Consider the following 20,252-nt stretch of genomic DNA (forward strand, 5'->3'; position numbering starts at 1 on the left):
GTGTGTGTGTGTGTGTGTGTGTGTGTGTGTGTGTGTGTGTGTGTGTGTGTGTGTGTTCAGAGCTCTTACACACAGACTGGTTCAATCCCAGGTGAGCCCCTGGCATGAGCACATATTCAAAAATCTTCACCTTTTACAACATAACAAACAAGATGACATGGACAGATGGGACCTGATCCCAGTTCAGCACTACCACATAACAAACAAGATGACATGGACAAGATGGGACCTCCAGTTCAGCACTACCACATAACAAACAAGATGACATGGACAAGATGGGACCTGATCCCAGTTCAGCACTACCACATAACAAACAAGATGACATGGACAAGATGGGACCTGATCACAGTTCAGCACTACCACATAACAAACAAGATGACATGGACAAGATGGGACCTGATCACAGTTCAGCACTACCACATAACAAACAAGATGACATGGACAAGATGGGACCTGATCACAGTTCAGCACACCTATTTTGAGACCTTTTATGAATATGGGCCCATCTTCTCTTTCATGCAACAGCAGCTAACTGAGCTCAGCAGCACTGAATAAGGCCATGTTGATCCAACACAGGGGGTTCCCATAGGGCCATGTTGATCCAACACAGGGGGTTCCCATACTTTTTTTGGCCCACGACCCCATTTTGATATCTGAAAATTCTCGCGACTCCAAACATGTGAAAATAATTATGTCAAGGATTCAGACCCCTTCACTTTTTCCTCATGTCGTTACAGCCTTATTCTACAATAGATTCCTTTTCCCCTCATCAATCTACACACAATACCCCATAATGACAAAGCAAGTGTTTATGAAAGATAACAGAAATACCTTATTTACATAAGTATTCAGACCCTTTGCTGTGAGACTCGAAATTGAGCTCAGATGCATTCTGTTTTCATTGGTCACCTTTGAGATGTTTCTAGAACTTGATTGCAGTGTACCTGTAGTAAACTCAATTGATTGGACATGATTTGGAAAGGCACACACCTGTCTATTTAATGTCCCACAGTTGACAGTGCATGTTAGAGCAAAAGCCAAGCCATGAGGTTGAAGGAATTGTCCGTAGAGCTCCGAGACAGGATTGTGTCGAGGCACAGATCTGGGGAAGGGTACCAAAAAATGTCTGCAGCATTGAAGGTCCCCAAGAACACAGTGGCCTCCATCATTCTTAAATGGAAGTTTGGAGCAACCAAGACTCTTCCTAGAGCTGGCCGCCCGGCCAAACTGAGCAATCGGGGGAGAAGGGCCTTGGTCAGGGAGGTGTCCAAGAACCCGATGGTCACTCAAAGCACCAGAGTTCCTCTGTGGACATGGGAGAACCTTCCAGAAGGACAACCATCTCTGCAGCACTCCACCAATCAGGCCTTTATGGTAGAGTGGCCAAACGGAAGCCACTTCTCAGTGAAAGGCACATGACAGCCAGCTTGTAGTTTGCCAAAAGGCACCTGAAGACTCTCAGACCATGAAAAAGAAGATTCTATGGTCTGATGAAACTAAGATTGAATTCTTTGGCCTGAATGCTAAGCATCACGTCTGGAGGAAACCTTGCAACATCCCTACGGTAAAGCATGGAGGTGGCAGCATCATGCTGTAGGGATGTTTTCAGTGGCATTGACTGGGAGACTAATCAGGATCGAGGGAAAGATGAATGGAGCAAAGTACTGAGAGATCCTTGATGAAAATCTGCTCCAGAGCACTCAGGATCTCAGACTGGGGCGAAGGTTCACCTTCCAAAAGGACAACGGCCCTAATCACGCAGCCAAGAAAACGCAGGAGTGGCTTCGGGACAAGTCTCTGAATGTCCTTGTTGCCCAATCAGAGCCCGGACTTGAACCCGATCAAACATCTCTGGAGAGACCTGAAAATAGCTGTGCAGCGATGCTCCCCATCCAACCTGACAGAGCTTGAGAGAATCTGCAGAGAAGAATGGGAGAAACTCCCCAAATACAAATGTGCCAAGCTTGTGGCGTCATAGTCAAGAAGACTCCAGACTGTAATCGCTGCCAAAGATGCTTCAACAAAGTACTGAGTAAAGGGTCTGAATACTTACGTAAATGTGAGATTTCAGTCGTTTTTATTTTTATAAATATGCAAAAAATTCTAAAAACCTGGTTTTGCGTCATCATTATGGGGTATCATGTGTAGATTGAGGCTGTAACGTTTCCAAATGCACTGTAGTTAACGGCCATTGTTTACTTTGTATTTGGGGCTATGGCAGTCAATTGTAAAACATTCTAACAGTATTTCTGATTGTCTTCTCAACTCACCATCACATACTTTAAAATGTTGGGCTGTGACAGTCAATTGAAAATGAGTCTGACAATGCATCTTATCTCACCTCCACTAATGAGATGGGTGTGCTTGACGCATGTCAGGGGGTGTGGTCGATAGCGCACACCTCATCTCTGCTCTCAAATCCAACCTGGATGGATATTTGGTTTTAATGCAGACAAGAGCACTCAACAGGACCACGTGGACCTAACTCAACAGGAGGACCACGTGGACCTAACTCAGCAGGAGGACCACGATGCCCTAACTCAGCAGGAGGACCACGATGCCCTAACTCAACAGGAGGACCACGATGCCCTAACTCAACAGGAGGTCCACGTGGACCTAACTCAGCAGGAGGACCACGATGCCCTAACTCAACAGGAGGACCACGTGGACCTAACTCAGCAGGAGGACCACGATGCCCTAACTCAGCAGGAGGACCACGATGCCCTAACTCAACAGGAGGACCACGATGCCCTAACTCAACAGGAGGACCACGTGGACCTAACTCAACAGGAGGACCACGTGGACCTAACTCAACAGGAGGACCACGTGGACCTAACTCAGCAGGAGGACCACGATGCCCTAACTCAACAGGAGGACCACGTGGACCTAACTCAACAGGAGGACCACGATGCCCTAACTCAACAGGAGGACCACGTGGACCTAACTCAACAGGAGGACCACGTGGACCTAACTCAACAGGAGGACCACGTGGACCTAACTCAACAGGAGGACCACGTGGACCTAACTCAACAGGAGGACCACGATGCCCTAACTCAACAGGAGGACCACGATGCCCTAACTCAACAGGAGGACCACGATGCCCTAACTCAACAGGAGGACCACGCGGACCTAACTCAACAGGAGGACCACGATGCCCTAACTCAACAGGAGGACCACGATGCCCTAACTCAACAGGAGGACCACGATGCCCTAACTCAACAGGAGGACCACGTAGACCTAACTCAACAGGAGGACCACGTGGACCTAACTCAACAGGAGGACCACGTGGACCTAACTCAACAGGAGGACCACGTGGACCTAACTCAACAGGAGGACCACGATGCCCTAACTCAACAGGACCACGATGCCCTAACTCAACAGGAGGACCACGCGGACCTAACTCAACAGGAGGACCACGTGGACCTAACTCAACAGGAGGACCACGTGGACCTAACTCAGCAGGAGGACCACGATGCCCTAACTCAGCAGGAGGACCACGTGGACCTAACTCAACAGGAGGACCACGTGGACCTAACTCAACAGGAGGACCACGATGCCCTAACTCAGCAGGAGGACCACGTGGACCTAACTCAACAGGAGGACCACGATGCCCTAACTCAGCAGGAGGACCACGTGGACCTAACTCAACAGGAGGACCACGTGGACCTAACTCAACAGGAGGACCACGATGCCCTAACTCAACAGGAGGACCACGTGGACCTAACTCAGCAGGAGGACCACGTGGACCTAACTCAACAGGAGGACCACGATGCCCTAACTCAACAGGAGGACCACGATGCCCTAACTCAGCAGGAGGACCACGTGGACCTAACTCAACAGGAGGACCACGATGCCCTAACTCAGCAGGAGGACCACGTGGACCTAACTCAACAGGAGGACCACGATGCCCTAACTCAACAGGAGGACCACGATGCCCTAACTCAACAGGAGGACCACGTGGACCTAACTCAACAGGAGGACCACGATGCCCTAACTCAACAGGAGGACCACGTGGACCTAACTCAACAGGAGGACCACGTGGACCTAACTCAACAGGAGGACCACGTGGACCTAACTCAACAGGAGGACCACGTGGACCTAACTCAACAGGAGGACCACGATGCCCTAACTCAACAGGAGGACCACGTGGACCTAACTCAACAGGAGGACCACGATGCCCTAACTCAACAGGAGGACCACGATGCCCTAACTCAACAGGAGGACCACGTGGACCTAACTCAACAGGAGGACCACGATGCCCTAACTCAACAGGACCACGTGGACCTAACTCAACAGGAGGACCACGATGCCCTAACTCAGCAGGAGGACCACGTGGACCTAACTCAACAGGAGGACCACGATGCCCTAACTCAACAGGAGGACCACGATGCCCTAACTCAACAGGAGGACCACGATGCCCTAACTCAACAGGAGGACCACGTGGACCTAACTCAACAGGAGGACCACGATGCCCTAACTCAACAGGACCACGATGCCCTAACTCAACAGGACCACGTGGACCTAACTCAACAGGAGGACCACGATGCCCTAACTCAACAGGAGGACCACGATGCCCTAACTCAGCAGGAGGACCACGATGCCCTAACTCAGCAGGAGGACCACGATGCCCTAACTCAGCAGGAGGACCACGTGGACCTAACTCAACAGGAGGACCACGATGCCCTAACTCAACAGGAGGACCACGATGCCCTAACTCAACAGGAGGACCACGTGGACCTAACTCAACAGGAGGACCACGTGGACCTAACTCAACAGGAGGACCACGTGGACCTAACTCAACAGGAGGACCACGATGCCCTAACTCAGCAGGAGGACCACGTGGACCTAACTCAACAGGACCACGATGCCCTAACTCAATAGGACCACGTTGACAGTGTTTTCCATTAGCACCGTCAGTTACCTCATCAGCCGGTTAGACTCATTTTCAGACAGCTACTTTTCCACTTCATATTAACTAGGTTACTTTTCATTTAAAAGTTTAAATTCGCTAGTCTGATTGCCCGGGGGAAGTAGAAAAAAAATTGTTAGACAAGACGAATATAGATTTAAGTTAAGTAAAAAAAAAAGTAAAAAAAACAATTAGGCCAGTCCCATCAGAATTGGATCAGGGTCCTCCAGATGTAATGTTTTACACACTGTCCTCCCAATCTCAGAGTAGAATTATTGTAGACCTGCATTGATAGGCACAAGCAGTTTTTCAAATCACGCCATTTTTTTGGGGGGGGGTGGGGGGGGGGGGGAAATCAAAGAAAGCATATTTGTTGAAATTCATTGCTAGTTAGTGAGTTATTTGTCCAGTTATGGCTCATTTTTGGTCAGCAATGAAAATCCTGGGAAAGTGATGTTGTGTGCATCACCTGTGTGTGCCTGTGGCCCATAGCCAGAGGAGAGAGATATTACACAGCAGGTAAAATAATGAAAAACACAACAGACTAACTAGAAAGCCAATTCCAAACATATTGTGTAGTTTGGCTGTTTCTCGCTAGTTAACTATTTAGTGTGTATTAAAGGTCAATGTCATGTGCCATGTCCTAAAATAACATGTGAATAAGTGTAAATGGCCAGGTACAGGTGCACAGTTAATGAAACCAATGGTGCATTCTCCAGTCGTACAACCAGTTCTCAAGCGCTCATAATTGGCTAGGATTCTTCTCTATTCCAAACTGGCCATGGTCATTCTGACAAAGCCTAATTAATAAGTAACTCCTATACGGTCAAGATCTCCCCTGAACAGGGAATATTTTTTACCTTACAAATAGATAAATATCTTAGTTCGCTACCTCGCCCACCTTAGTCATTTGATCCATGGTTCATTGAATGGGGGGAATTATTTTATTAAAGACAAAAACTATTTGCTTTTAATTGCATTGTTGCAGGACGGCCAACCATCCTCTTGGAGAGATACTGGGTGGGCAGGACGGCCAACCATCCTCCTGGAGAGATACTGGGTGGGCAGGACGGCCAACCATCCTCCTGGAGAGATACTGGGTGGGCAGGACGGCCAACCATCCTCCTGGAGAAATACTGGGTGGGCAGGACGGCCAACCATCCTCCTGGAGAGATACTGGGTGGGCAGGATGGCCAACCATCCTCCTGGAGAGATACTGGGTGGGCAGGATGGCCAACCATCCTCCTGGAGAGATACTGGGTGGGCAGGATGGCCAACCATCCTCCTGGAGAGATACTGGGTGGGCAGGATGGCCAACCATCCTCCTTTGAGAGATACTGGGTGGGCAGGACGGCCAACCATCCTCCTGGAGAGATACTGGGTGGGCAGGACGGCCAACCATCCTCCTGGAGAGATACTGGGTGGGCAGGATGGCCAACCATCCTCCTGGAGAGATACTGGGTGAGCAGGATGGCCAACCATCCTCCTGGAGAGATACTGGGTGGGCAGGATGGCCAACCATCCTCCTGGAGAGATACTGGGTGGGCAGGATGGCCAACCATCCTCCTGGAGAGATACTGGGTGGGCAGGATGGCCAACCATCCTCCTGGAGAAATACTGGGTGGGCAGGATGGCCAACCATCCTCCTGGAGAGATACTGGGTGGGCAGGATAACCAACCATCCTCCTGGATAGCTTTTACTCCAGTCCTGCTCTAACACCTCCACATTGTAAAAAAAACAGCTGTTCAATAGGACCTTAATAAGCTGAGTCTCTGTCAGCTTATGGTGTCAGCAGATGTAGGAGGGTTGATGGACCACGTCTTACGCAGTATTTTACTCTGTGGGTGTTAAGTGCCTTGCTGAAGGCTTCAACGGCAGGAGATGGTGTATAATACATGGGATCAGAGACCAGCAGACTTCTAATGTCAATAACAGTGATCATAATATAGGTTATTTTGTGATGTGGTTTCTTGCGTCATACAACACAATTTTCAGTCACCTTTTTGGCCCATGGTGTTAACAGACCTTTATTTTTTAGGGGACAAGTGACTTGAGCTTTCGGACAAGTAAAAAAATAAATAAAAAATCTGTCCTACTTGTCCAAAGGAGAAGTGGCAAAAAAATGTGAATGTCAAGCCCTGATATGCATATTATTGATAGGATAGGTGTCTGTCAGTCACAAAGTGAGCGATGACAGATAAACGCAGTCTGCTGTCCTGCCTCCAGGTACAAATTGTGTGCGCTGTGTTTGGTTGCAGTCTAATTTCTTTACACGGAGAGAGAGAGCATGATGCTGGTGAATTTGCACATCCCATGTAATGTAATAACAATGAGTTGAAATCCACTTAAACTAATTATTGTTTTCTGGCACATTCATTTATTTTATTTTTCTTGTGTTTCACGACAACTGAACAGCAGGTGTTGACTAGTTTATAAAAGGTGTCTAAACTGGCTGAATAAAGTCAATCTCCTATATCCCTTTCCCATTCATAAATCATGCAATGTGGTCAATGGTTTCGCATTGGGACAAGTTAACCAAAGGATTTTTTAGGTTTCCTTTCCTAGGATTTCAGGGCCCTGCCAGACAGTGATGAGAGTTAGAGTGAGTGACTCGTCTCGTCAGTCAGTCAGTGCATGACCACACACACGGTACCCCTGCCTTCCCCCCCAGAGCCAACACCAGACCAGAGCCAGACCAGAGCCAGCACCACAGACCACAGCCAGCACCACAGACCACATCCAGACCAGAGCCAGACCAGAGCCAGCACCACACCAGAGCCAGACCAGAGCCAGCACCACAGGCAGACCAGAGCCAGCACCACAGCCAGACCAGAGCCAGCACCACAGCCAGACCAGAGCACCACAGCCAGCACCACAGCCAGCACCACAGCCAGACCACAGCCAGCACCACAGCCAGCACCACAGACCACAGCCAGCACCACAGCCAGACCAGAGCCAGCACCACAGCCAGACCAGAGCCAGCACCACAGCCAGCACCACAGCCAGCACCACAGCCAGCACCACAGCCAGCACCACAGACCACAGCCAGACCAGAGCCAGCACCACAGCCAGACCAGAGCCAGCACCAGAGCCAGCACCACAGCCAGCACCACAGCCAGCACCACAGCCAGACCACAGCCAGCACCACAGACCACAGCCAGCACCACAGACCACAGCCAGACCAGAGCCAGCACCACAGACCACAGCCAGCACCACAGACCACAGCCAGACCAGAGCCAGCACCACAGCCAGACCAGAGCCAGCACCACAGCCAGACCAGAGCCAGCACCACAGCCAGACCAGAGCCAGCACCACAGCCAGACCAGAGCACCACAGCCAGCACCACAGCCAGCACCACAGCCAGACCACAGCCAGCACCACAGCCAGCACCACAGCCAGCACCACAGACCACAGCCAGACCAGAGCCAGCACCACAGCCAGACCAGAGCCAGCACCACAGCCAGACCAGAGCCAGCACCACAGCCAGACCAGAGCCAGCACCACAGCCAGCACCACAGCCAGCACCACAGCCAGCACCACAGCCAGCACCACAGACCACAGCCAGACCAGAGCCAGCACCACAGCCAGACCAGAGCCAGCACCACAGCCAGACCACAGCCAGCACCACAGCCAGCACCACAGCCAGCACCACAGCCAGACCACAGCCAGCACCACAGACCACAGCCAGCACCACAGACCACAGCTAGCACCACAGACCACAGCCAGACCAGAGCCAGCACCACAGACCACAGCCAGCACCACAGACCACAGCCAACAGACAGACCAGAGCCAGCACCACAGACCACAGCCAGACAAGAGCCAGCACCACAGACCACAGCCAGACCAGAGCCAGCACCACAGACCAGAGACAGACCAGAGCCAGCACCAGAGACAGACCACAGTCAGACCAGAGTCAGACCAGAGCCAGCACCACAGCCAGCACCACAGCCAGCACCACAGCCAGCACCACAGCCAGCACCACAGACCACAGCCAGACCAGAGCCAGCACCACAGCCAGACCAGAGCCAGCACCACAGCCAGACCAGAGCCAGCACCACAGCCAGCACCACAGCCAGCACCACAGCCAGCACCACAGACCACAGCCAACAGCCAGACCAGAGCCAGCACCACAGACCACAGCCAGACAAGAGCCAGCACCACAGACCACAGCCAGACCAGAGCCAGCACCACAGACCAGAGACAGACCAGAGCCAGCACCAGAGACAGACCACAGTCAGACCAGAGTCAGACCAGAGCCAGCACCACAGCCAGCACCACAGCCAGCACCACAGACCACAGCCAGCACCACAGCCAGCACCACAGCCAGCACCACAGCCAGCACCACAGCCAGCACCACAGCCAGCACCACAGCCAGCACCACAGACCACAGCCAGACCAGAGCCAGCACCACAGACCACATCCAGACCAGAGCCAGACCACATCCAGCACCACAGCCAGACCACAGCCAGCGCCACATCCAGCGCCACAGCCAGCGCCACAGCCAGCGCCACAGCCAGCGCCACATCTTTCCACTGCAGTGCTTTTATTAGCTGTCTAACTCAATATGATTGATTAGACCTAATGATGCCATCCCAACATCCCAAACACAGATGGCTGGGGAGACAGGCATGCTGCTCTACATGCGTTATAACACTGGGATTTACTCAGGATTTAGAAACATGAAGAAAAATATCCTCATAAGTTAGTCCCACATGCACGTACAGTATATTACGTTCAACAATATACTGAAAGATTAGCCAAATCAAAGATGGTATATTTTCAATATTCAAAATCACAATACTACTCATTATTACAGAGCAAAACGGTAAAGCTTCTTATGACACAAACGTCTGCTTTGTAGCACCTACAGATTAAACATTATGGAGTCTTAAAGGAAGCCTGGGTAAGCCCAAAATGTAATATGCAACCTTTCATCAATTATGCTTCAACATACAAAATGTAGTATCTATATCTATCTATCTATCTATCTATCTATCTATCTATCTATCTCAACAACAATCCCTGCTCCAAGTCTATGGATTCATTTTGTGAATATCCCAAAGAATCACATGGTCCTGTTTTGTTCTAGTTAGCCGTCTTCTGGTAGATATATAGACAGCCTGGCTAATGTTAATGTCTGATATTCTAGTTATAACATCCTGTTTCCTCTCTCAGATAGAGAACTCTGTGTACTGTCAGACATGCCAAGAAAAGGCCACACCCACACAGTGACAACAGGAGAATCAGATCAAAGCCTATGAGAACTCCTGGTCTGTCCTACTTTTGGCAGGGTGTGACAAACAGTGTTTTTCCCAGGAGACTTAGTGACAGTATGCGTCAAGGTCCACAGGGTCTCTCTCTCTCTGAAGGCTGCAGGGGAAAGCCTCTGAGTGGGTGACGAGGACAGGAAACTAGGCTGTCTGTGTGACACTTCCAAGAGAACACCCTCAGGGACAATGTTGGTTAAGAATCAGACCTCATTGTCTTCTGTCCGCAACGTTTCCGCCTGCACTGAGGGTGTGAGGGACCCTAGGAGGAGTAGGAGTGGAGGGACCCTAGGAGTAGAGGGACCCTAGGAGTAGAGGGACCCTAGGAGTAGAGGGACCCTAGGAGTAGAGGGACCCTAGGAGTGGAGGGACCCTAGGAGTAGGAGTGGAGGGACCCTAGGAGTAGTAGTGGAGGGACCCTAGGGGTAGGAGTGGAGGGACCCTAGGAGGGGCAGGAATGGAAGGGTAGGAGTGGAGGGACCCTAGGAAGGGTAGGAATGGAGGGACCCTAGGAGGGGTAGGAGCGGAGGGACCCTAGGAGGGGTAGGAGCGGAGGGACCCTAGGAGGGGTAGGAGCGGAGGGACCCTAGGAGGGGTAGGAGCGGAGGGACCCTAGGAGGGGTAGGAGCGGAGGGACCCTAGGAGTAGAGGGACCCTAGGAGGAGTAGGAGTAGAGGGACCCTAGGAGGAGTAGGAATGGAGGGACCCTAGGAAGGGTAGGAATGGAGGGACCCTAGGAAGGGTAGAAATGGAGGGACCCTAGGAAGGGTAGAAATGGAAGGGTAGGAATGTAGGGACCCTAGGAAGGGTAGGAATGGAGGGACCCTAGGAAGGGTAGGAATGGAGGGACCCTAGGAAGGGTAGGAATGGAGGGACCCTAGGAAGGGTAGGAATTGAAGGGTAGGAGTGGAGGGGTAGGAGTGGAGGGACCCTAGGAAGGGTAGGAATGGAAGGGCAGGAGCGGAGGGACCCTAGGAGGGGCAGGAGCGGAGGGACCCTAGGAGGGGCAGGAGCGGAGGGACCCTAGGAGGGGCAGGAGCGGAGGGACCCTAGGAGGGGCAGGAGTGGGAGGGACCCTAGGAGGGGCAGGAGCGGGAGGGACCCTAGGAGGGGCAGGAGTGATGCCATCTGACTGTAATACCTATGCCAGTGTGATTTTGGCCGTTTTGCGTGGCACAACACGTGAGCACTCCCTGAACTGTTGCACCTCTGTCAGCGTGTGATGAAGCACAGTGCTTTTCATGGCACTACGCAGGGACGCTCCGGTTCTCTCTCTCTCAAGTCACTTTCATCATCCAAACAGTGGGACATTCATTTGACATTGGAACATTCCTCCCACCTTTTGTACTGGGTCAGAATGAATGAATGGATGAACAGATGGATGGATGAACAGATGGATGGATGAACAGATAAACAGATGGATGGATGAACAGATGGATGGATGAACAGATGGATGGATTAACAGATGGATGGATGGATGAATGAACGGATGAACGGATGGATGAACAGATGGATAGATGGATGAACGAATGGATGGATGAATGAATGGACGGACGGATGAATGGATGGACGAATGGATGATCAGATGGATGATCAGATGGATGAACAGATGGATGGATGAACAGATGGATGGATGAACAGATGAATGGATGAACAGATGAATGGATGAACAGATGAATGGATGAACAGATGAACAGATGAACGGATGAACAGATGGATGAACAGATGAATGGATGAACAGATGGATGAACAGATGAATGGATGAACAGATGGATGGATGAACAGATGGATGGATGAACAGATGGATGGATGAACAGATGGATGGATGAACAGATGGATGAACAGATGGATGGATGAACAGATGGATGGATGGATGAATGGATGGATGAACAGATGGATGGATGGATGGATGAACGGCGTGTGTTTAACTAAGAGCATGTCAGGTAACATTACACTACCAGTGCTTGGTTCTGAGGTGTGTGTGTGTGTGTGTGTGTGTGTGTGTGTGTGTGTTCCTCCTCTTACCTTTATATTCTGGTGTAAACTCCTTCATCTCAGGAGGCAGCGACTCGTAGAAGCGTTGCTCCCGGCTGATGAGGGGTTTACACACAGTGTGGTCGTCGTAACGCATCATACTGGTGTGCCCGCCCACCTGGTGTACGAAGGGCTCTAGTGGTACCCCCCCACACCCCCGTCCCCCCTGGCCCAGCCCCCCTAGGCCTAACCCTGCCTGGCTCGCTCCGTGCTTCCCCGTTGCTGCTTCCATGGTGTGGGGAAGGCACATGGCGTTGGAGGGCCTGGCGGGGGTGGCGGGGGCATGGGCGAGCAGGCCGGGCGAGCGCGGGGTGCAGGGAGGCAGCTGGGAACGCACGCTGCCTCCGGGAGGGGGAGGAGCCAGCCCGCCAGCCGCAACCCAAAGGGACCAATCAGATCCCGGCTCCTCGATGAAGAGCACCGGGCGATGAAGTCACACCTTCGACAGCCACCTGAGAGATGGGAGTCAGGGTGGGGAAAGAATGAAAGAGAACAACGTCAGTCAGAATTGTTCATTATTCAGGCCTTATTAGGGGTGTGACGTTTAAACACATTTGGGATCGTTAACATTTATCACTCACGAGAGAGCGCGAGAGAGCGAGCGAGCGAGCGAGAGAGAGAGAGCGGGAGAGAGAGAGAGAGAGAGAGCGGGAGAGAGAGAGAGAGAGAGAGAGCGGGAGAGAGAGAGAGAGAGAGAGAGCGGGAGAGAGAGAGAGAGAGAGAGAGGGAGAGAGAGCGGGAGAGAGAGCGGGAGCGAGAGAGAGAGCGGGAGAGAGAGAGAGAGCGGGAGAGAGAGAGGAGAGCGGGAGAGAGAGAGAGAGCGGGGAGAGAGAGAGAGAGCGGGAGAGAGAGAGAGAGAGAGGGAGCGGGAGAGAGAGAGAGAGCGGGAGAGAGAGAGAGAGAGCGGGAGAGAGAGAGAGAGAGCGGGAGAGAGAGAGAGAGAGCGGGAGAGAGAGAGAGAGAGCGGGAGAGAGAGAGAGAGAGCGGGAGAGAGAGAGAGAGAGCGGGAGAGAGAGAGAGAGAGCGGGAGAGAGAGAGAGAGAGCGGGAGAGAGAGAGAGAGAGCGGGAGAGAGCGAGAGAGAGCGGGAGAGAGCGAGAGAGCGGGGAGAGAGCGAGAGAGCGGGAGAGAGAGAGCGAGAGAGCGGGAGAGAGAGAGCGAGAGAGCGGGAGAGAGAGAGCGAGAGAGCGGGAGAGAGAGAGCGAGAGAGCGGGAGAGAGAGAGCGAGAGAGCGGAGAGAGAGAGAGCGGGAGAGAGAGAGCGAGAGAGCGGGAGAGAGAGAGCGAGAGAGCGGGAGAGAGAGAGCGAGAGAGCGGGAGAGAGAGAGAGAGAGAGCGGGAGAGAGAGAGAGAGAGAGAGCGAGAGAGCGGGAGAGAGAGAGAGAGAGCGAGAGAGCGGGAGAGAGAGAGAGCGGGAGCGGGAGAGAGAGAGAGCGGGAGAGAGAGAGAGCGGGAGAGAGAGAGAGCGGGAGAGAGAGAGAGAGCGGGAGAGAGAGAGAGAGAGCGGGAGAGAGAGAGAGAGAGCGGGAGAGAGAGAGAGAGAGAGCGGAGAGAGAGAGAGAGAGAGAGAGAGAGAGAGGAGAGAGAGAGAGCGGGAGAGAGAGAGAGAGAGCGGGAGAGAGAGAGAGAGAGCGGGAGAGAGAGAGAGAGAGGAGAGAGCGGGAGAGGGAGAGAGAGAGAGCGGGAGAGAGATAGAGAGCGAAAGGGTTAATTGAGTGAGTGAAGTAGCCGTACGCAGAACAGCATTTCCCATCCCAGGGCTCAGACAGCATGCATCCTAACTGATTCACTATATAGTGCACTACTTTGACAAGAGCCCATAAGACACTATATAGGGAATAGGGGGCCATTTGGGAACGCAGCCATACATCTCCCCCCCAACAACAACAACAAGCACAGCACACACGTCAAGGCCACATGTCCTGGAAAATATATTTCCTCATAAAGTCCAACTACCTAGTAAAATATAACTATAATAATGCTGGGGTGCTTACATTTGTCCTGTTACACACTTGTACACGTGTTTTAATGGAAATGTCTTTCTTGCGTATCCCAACTCTCCCTGAGAAAAGCGTAGGGAGTGGGGTCACGGCCAGGGTCACCAATGTCCCGTGCCCCCAATTAGGGTTAAGTTCCTTGCTCAAGGGCACAGCGACAGATTTTTTTTCAGCTTGTCGGCACCGGGATTCAAACCCACGACCTTTCGGTTACTGGCCCCATATTATTATGTACGTCTCAGTGTAGGTCTAGGCTTAGCTAGCCTCTGTAAGTAGGGGGTTAGTCGCGTTCCAGATATACTTTTCCTCAGATCTTTAGTAGCAGGAGTGTTGTAGAATTCAGGGTCAGATCACATCGACGTGATAAACAACGACGTTAGGACAAAGGAGTCTGCAGTGTCTCAGTATAGGCCAAGCTAAGAGAGAGAGACACACACCGAAGTCTTCCAGCGGAAAACAAATGTATGGATCTGTAGGTTAATCTGCAGAAAGCCAATCAGACTCCTTATCCACGTAACAGAACAAACAGATAGCTCACCTGACTCACCGACCTACTGGATTATTAATCTGACAGACAGGTGATGCCTTTTCCATTCCACAGTAGAAGCTTTCCAAATATAGGCTAATCAATTGTTAAAACGACATAGGGTCTGATTTCCAGAGAGCATCTTGACTGGCTGCATCACCGCCTGGTATGACAACTGCTCGGCATCTGACCACAAGGCGCTACAGAGGGTAGTGCATACGGCCCAGTACATCACTGGGGCAGAGCTTCCTGCCACCCAGCACCTCTAATACCAGGCGGTGTCAGAGGAAGTCCCAAAACATTTCAAAGACACTAGCCACCCAAGTCATATAGTGTTTTCTCTGCTACTGCACAGCAAGCAGTACCAGTGCACCAAGTCTGGAACCAACAGGACCCTGAACAAGCCTTAAGACTGCCAAACGGTTAGCCAAACGGTTAGCCAAACAGTTAGCCAAACAGTTAGCCAAACAGTTAGCCAAACAGTTAGCCAAACAGTTAGCCAAACAGTTAGCCAAACAGTTAGCCAAACAGTTAGCCAAACAGTTAGCCAAACAGTTAGCCAAACAGTTAGCCAAACAGTTAGCCAAACAGTTAGCCAAACAGTTAGCCAAACAGTTAGCCAAACAGTTAGCCAAACAGTTAGCCAATAGCTACCCGGAATATTGGCATTGACCCTTGCTGCGAAAACTTTTTTTTGACTCATCACATAATGCTGCTCTTATTGTTTATTATGATGCGTTTTATCTTTTTATTATTTATCTTTTCTGTCTCTCTGCATTGTTGGGAAGAACCTGTAAGTAAGAATATCACTGTTAGTCTACACCTTGTTGTTTACAAAGTATGTTAATAATACAATTTGATACAGGAGTAGGCGAGGAGGCGTAGTCTGGGAAAACTGGCCCATAACAGTGAGATAACGACAACTGGCCCATATCAGCAGTGAGATAACGACAACTGGCCCATATCAGCAGTGCGATAACGACAACTGGCCCATATCAGCAGTGCGATAACGACAACTGGCCCATATCAGCAGTGAGATAATGTCTACTGGCCCATAGCAGCAGTGAGATAATGTCTACTGGCCCATAGCAGCAGTGAGATAATGTCTACTGGCCCATAGCAGCAGTGAGATAATGACTACTGGCCCATAGCAGCAGTGAGATAATGACTACTGGCCCATAGCAGCAGTGACAGAATGACTACTGGCCCATAGCAGCAGTGACATAATGACTAATGGCCCATAGCAGCAGTGACAGAATGACTACTGGCCCATAGCAGCAGTGACAGAATGACTACTGGCCCATAGCAGCAGTGACAGAATGACTACTGGCCCATAGCAGCAGTGACAGAATGACTACTGGCCCATAGCAGCAGTGACAGAATGACTACTGGCCCATAGCAGCAGTGACAGAATGACTACTGGCCCATAGCAGCAGTGACAGAATGACTACTGGCCCATAGCAGCAGTGACAGAATGACTACTGGCCCATAGCAGCAGTGACAGAATGACTACTGGCCCATAGCAGCAGTGACAGAATGACTACTGGCCCATAGCAGCAGTGACAGAATGACTACTGGCCCATAGCAGCAGTGACAGAATGACTACTGGCCCATAGCAGTGACAGAATGACTACTGGCCCATAGCAGTGACAGAATGACTACTGGCCCATAGCAGTGACAGAATGACTACTGGCCCATAGCAGTGACAGAATGACTACTGGCCCATAGCAGTGACAGAATGACTACTGGCCCATAGCAGTGAGATAATGACGACTGGCCCATAGCAGTGAGATAATGACGACTGGCCCATAGCAGTGAGATAATGACGACTGGCCCATAGCAGTGAGAGAATGACGACTGGCCCATAGCAGTGAGAGAATGACGACTGGCCCATAGCAGTGAGAGAATGACGACTGGCCCATAGCAGTGAGGTAATAACTACTGGCCCATAGCAGTGAGGTAATAACTACTGGCCTATAGCAGTGAGAGAATGACTACTGGCCCATAGCAGTGAGGTAATAACTACTGGCCCATAGCAGTGAGATGATAACTACTGGCCCATAGCAGTGAGATGATAACTACTGGCCCATAGCAGTGAGATGATAACTACTGGCCCATAGCAGTGAGATGATAACTACTGGCCCATAGCAGTGACAGAATGACAAAGTGCTGGTCTAACAGAACAAGACAAGAGCATGTAGCCATGTTTTACTACAGGCTGACAGACCATCCAAAAGACAACGGATTGCAAATAGTTAAGACATTATGATGCACTTTTTTTGTTGCCACTATCAGTTCTAAGAGTTGTGAGCTAATATATTTGAAAAGTAGGCATAACCCTCTAATGTTAATGTAACTACATTAGGTGGGTGGGTGGGGGGCGGGGTACAGTGTGGGTGGGTGGCAGGGTACAGTGTGGGTGGGTGGGTGGGTGGGTGGGTGGCGGGGTACAGTATGGGTGGGTATGTACAGTGCGGGTGGGTGGTGGGTACAGTGTGTATGGGTGGGTGGGTGGGTACAGTGTGTGTGGTGGGTAGCTGGCCGCTAGACTAACTTAACCAACCTAAAAACAGGGTTAATTTAGTGACAGTCAGTGACTGACATAAAGAGGAAAAATTGCTGACAAACAACCACATTTAGAAATTGCACCTTGTGTATTCAACTATTCTACCTGGCAACAGACGTTGAAATCAAGTGGCCTACCTGAAAAAGAAGATGCTTATTTCTCCGAATGAGAACGAGTTGCCAATTCCTTAAACAAATGCATAGTTTTATGTTCCTTGCACATCTATAAAAACACAGACTAGACAGCTAGCACATCAATCTGTGGCTAAAATGATGCTGGCAGAACGCGTTATCGCAAGGTCGCGGGTGCGACAAACTGAACATACATTTTCCACAATAATGTTCATTGATACTCCCGTCTTAGTACGGTCTGCTCTGTTATACCTTTTGAGAGTTAAGACATAAAGGGTACAAAAAGGTTTAAATGGATACTTCGTGATTTTGGCAGTGAGGTCCTTTACTTCCCCTGAGTCAGATTAATTTGTGGATACTATTTTTATGTCTCTGCATGCAGTTTCTATATATATATATATTTATATATTTTTCTGCTTATCTAAGCATACCTCCTGAGCTGTCTGTATCCTCCTGACTAGTGGTTCTAAAAAATAAAAAATAAAATGCTTTTCAGCAGTATTCAGTACATTTAGTTATTGCTTTGCTTTTCTAAAGTCTACCAACCTACAGTCTATCCATCTATGGCTCTGGCTGGTCAACAACAAGTGACATCATTTTGTCCGATTTGACCTCGGCCCTTTCGGCTTAATTTGCATCACCTTGAAGGCATGTGAGCCTTGGCGAGCGGCAGCGGCGACAGCAATGCGGGAAAGTCTGAACTAAATTTACAACATTTAAAAGGACTAATGTCAGAGTGCGAAGGATTTAACACGGCCCACAAATAGACACCGACAGCTTCTGTCAGTTTACATTATACTACTACAGAGATATACATTCTACTTATAGAACTGGATCCTGCCTACATATATATATATTTTATTTAACCTTTATTTAACTAGGTGAGTCAGTTAAGAACAAATTCTTATTCTCCATGCATGCAGACAAAAAACGGATTCCAAAAATGGATCTTGACAGCGTCTGTCAGTTTACATAGATCCACCCAGTTTAGTACTTACAGAACTGTACAAGGCTACATGGTCCAGGGTCCATAAGTAAAGCACTATGCATTTCTCCATGTAGGACACCTGACAGTCAATTCACACTGTACTTATAAACAACCATCGCCATAGCTACATGTATACGTAAAAGATCTGAGATTATGACAGCTAGGGCCACCCTGGTAGATCAGAGATTATGACAGCTAGGGCCACCCTGGTAGATCAGAGATTATGACAGCTAGGGCCACCCTGGTAGAGCAGAGATTATGACAGCTAGGGCCACCCTGGTAGATCAGAGATTATGACAGCTAGGGCCACCCTGGTAGATCAGAGATTATGACAGGTAATCTAGACATACTAAAGGAAAGTGGAAAGTGACCACGTGACAGTCTTGTTGTAGACCACTGGGTACATCCCAAATGGCACCCTATTCCCTTTTTTTTTGTGCACTACTTTTGAACAGGGTAGTCTGGTTAAAAGTAGTGAACTATATAGGGAACAGAATGCCATTTGTGACAGAGCCACAAACAGCTGAGGAAGGAGATAACAAGCACTGGCTGTCTGCTTCAGAAGGGTTAACAGAGACTACACATCACAGTGATTCCATTACACCCTTGGTTGGAAAGTAGGTCCCGAATGCTCACCAGGCATGAAAGCAGAAGACATATTTTTAAATGACTGTTCTTATTGGACAAGTTCAGGCAGTAGGGACCCTACAGACATAGTTCAGTTGAAGTCGGAAGTTTACATAAGCTTAGGTTGGAGTCATTAAATCTCGTTTTTCAACCACTCCACAAATTTCTTGTTAACAAACTATACTTTTGGCAAGTCGGTTAGGACATCTACTTTGTGCATGACACAACAAATTTTTCCAGTAATTGTTTACAGACAGATTATATCACATATAATTCACTGTATCACAATTCCAGTGGGTCAGAAGTTTACATACACTAAGTTGACTGTGCCTTTAAACAGCTTGGAAAATTCCAGAAAATGATGTCATGGCTTTAGAAGCTTCTGATAGGCTAATTGACTTCATTTGAGTCAATTGGAGGTGTACCTGTGGATGTATTTCAAGGCCTACCTTCAAACTCAGTGCCTCTTTGCTTGACATCATGGGGAAATCAACAGAAATCAGCTAAAACCTCAGAAAAAACTGTAGACCTCCACAAGTCTGTTCGTCCATGGGAGCAATTTCCAAACGCCTGAAGGAACCACATTCATCTGCAGGACCTTGTGAAGATGCTGGAGGAAACAGGTACAAAAGTATATATATCCACAGTAAAATGAGTACTATATCGACATAACCTGAAAGGCCGCTCAGCAAGGAAGAAGCCACTTCTCCAAAACCGCCATAAAAAAGCCAGACTACAGTTTGCAACTGCACATGGGAGCAAAGATCGTACTTTTTGGAGAAATGTCCTCTGGTCTGATGAAACAAAAATAGAACTGTTTGGCCTTAATGACCATTGTTATGTTTGGAGGAAAAAGGGGGAGGCTTGCAAGCTGAAGAACACCATCGTAACCGTGAAGCACGGGGGTGGCAGCATCATGTTGTGGGGGTGCTTTGATGCAGGAGGGACTGGTGCACTTCACAAAACAGATAGCATCATGAGGTTGGAAAATTATGTGGATATATTGAAGCAACATCTCAAGACATCAGTCAGGAAGTTAAAGATTGGTCGCAAATGGGTCTTCCAAATGGACAATGACCCCAAGCATACTTCCAAAGTTGTGGCAAGATGGCTTAAGGACAACAAATGTCAAGGTATTGGAGTGGCCATCACAAAGCCCTAAAGTCAATCCTACAGAAAATTTGTGGGCAGAACTGAAACAGCGTATG

At 49.8% G+C, this 20,252-nt stretch overlaps 1 protein-coding gene across 3 annotated transcripts in view; it reads right to left on the reverse strand.

The window, feature by feature from the left end:
- LOC106583770 (inositol hexakisphosphate kinase 1) overlaps window positions 1–20,252 on the reverse strand; it is a 75,474-nt gene that overhangs the window by 20,321 nt on the left and 34,901 nt on the right. For all 3 annotated transcript variants that reach the window (XM_082967718.1, XM_082967720.1, XM_082967719.1), the window contains exon 2: window positions 12,203–12,663. In XM_082967718.1, the coding sequence (XP_082823844.1) occupies window positions 12,203–12,461 (259 nt within the window). In that variant the 5' untranslated portion in view covers window positions 12,462–12,663. The remainder of the gene's footprint in view (window positions 1–12,202; window positions 12,664–20,252) is intronic.

The sequence above is a fragment of the Salmo salar genome, chromosome 22 (genome assembly GCF_965601325.2).
Source record: "Salmo salar chromosome 22, fSalSal1, whole genome shotgun sequence".
Classification (NCBI taxonomy): Eukaryota; Metazoa; Chordata; class Actinopteri; order Salmoniformes; family Salmonidae; genus Salmo; species Salmo salar.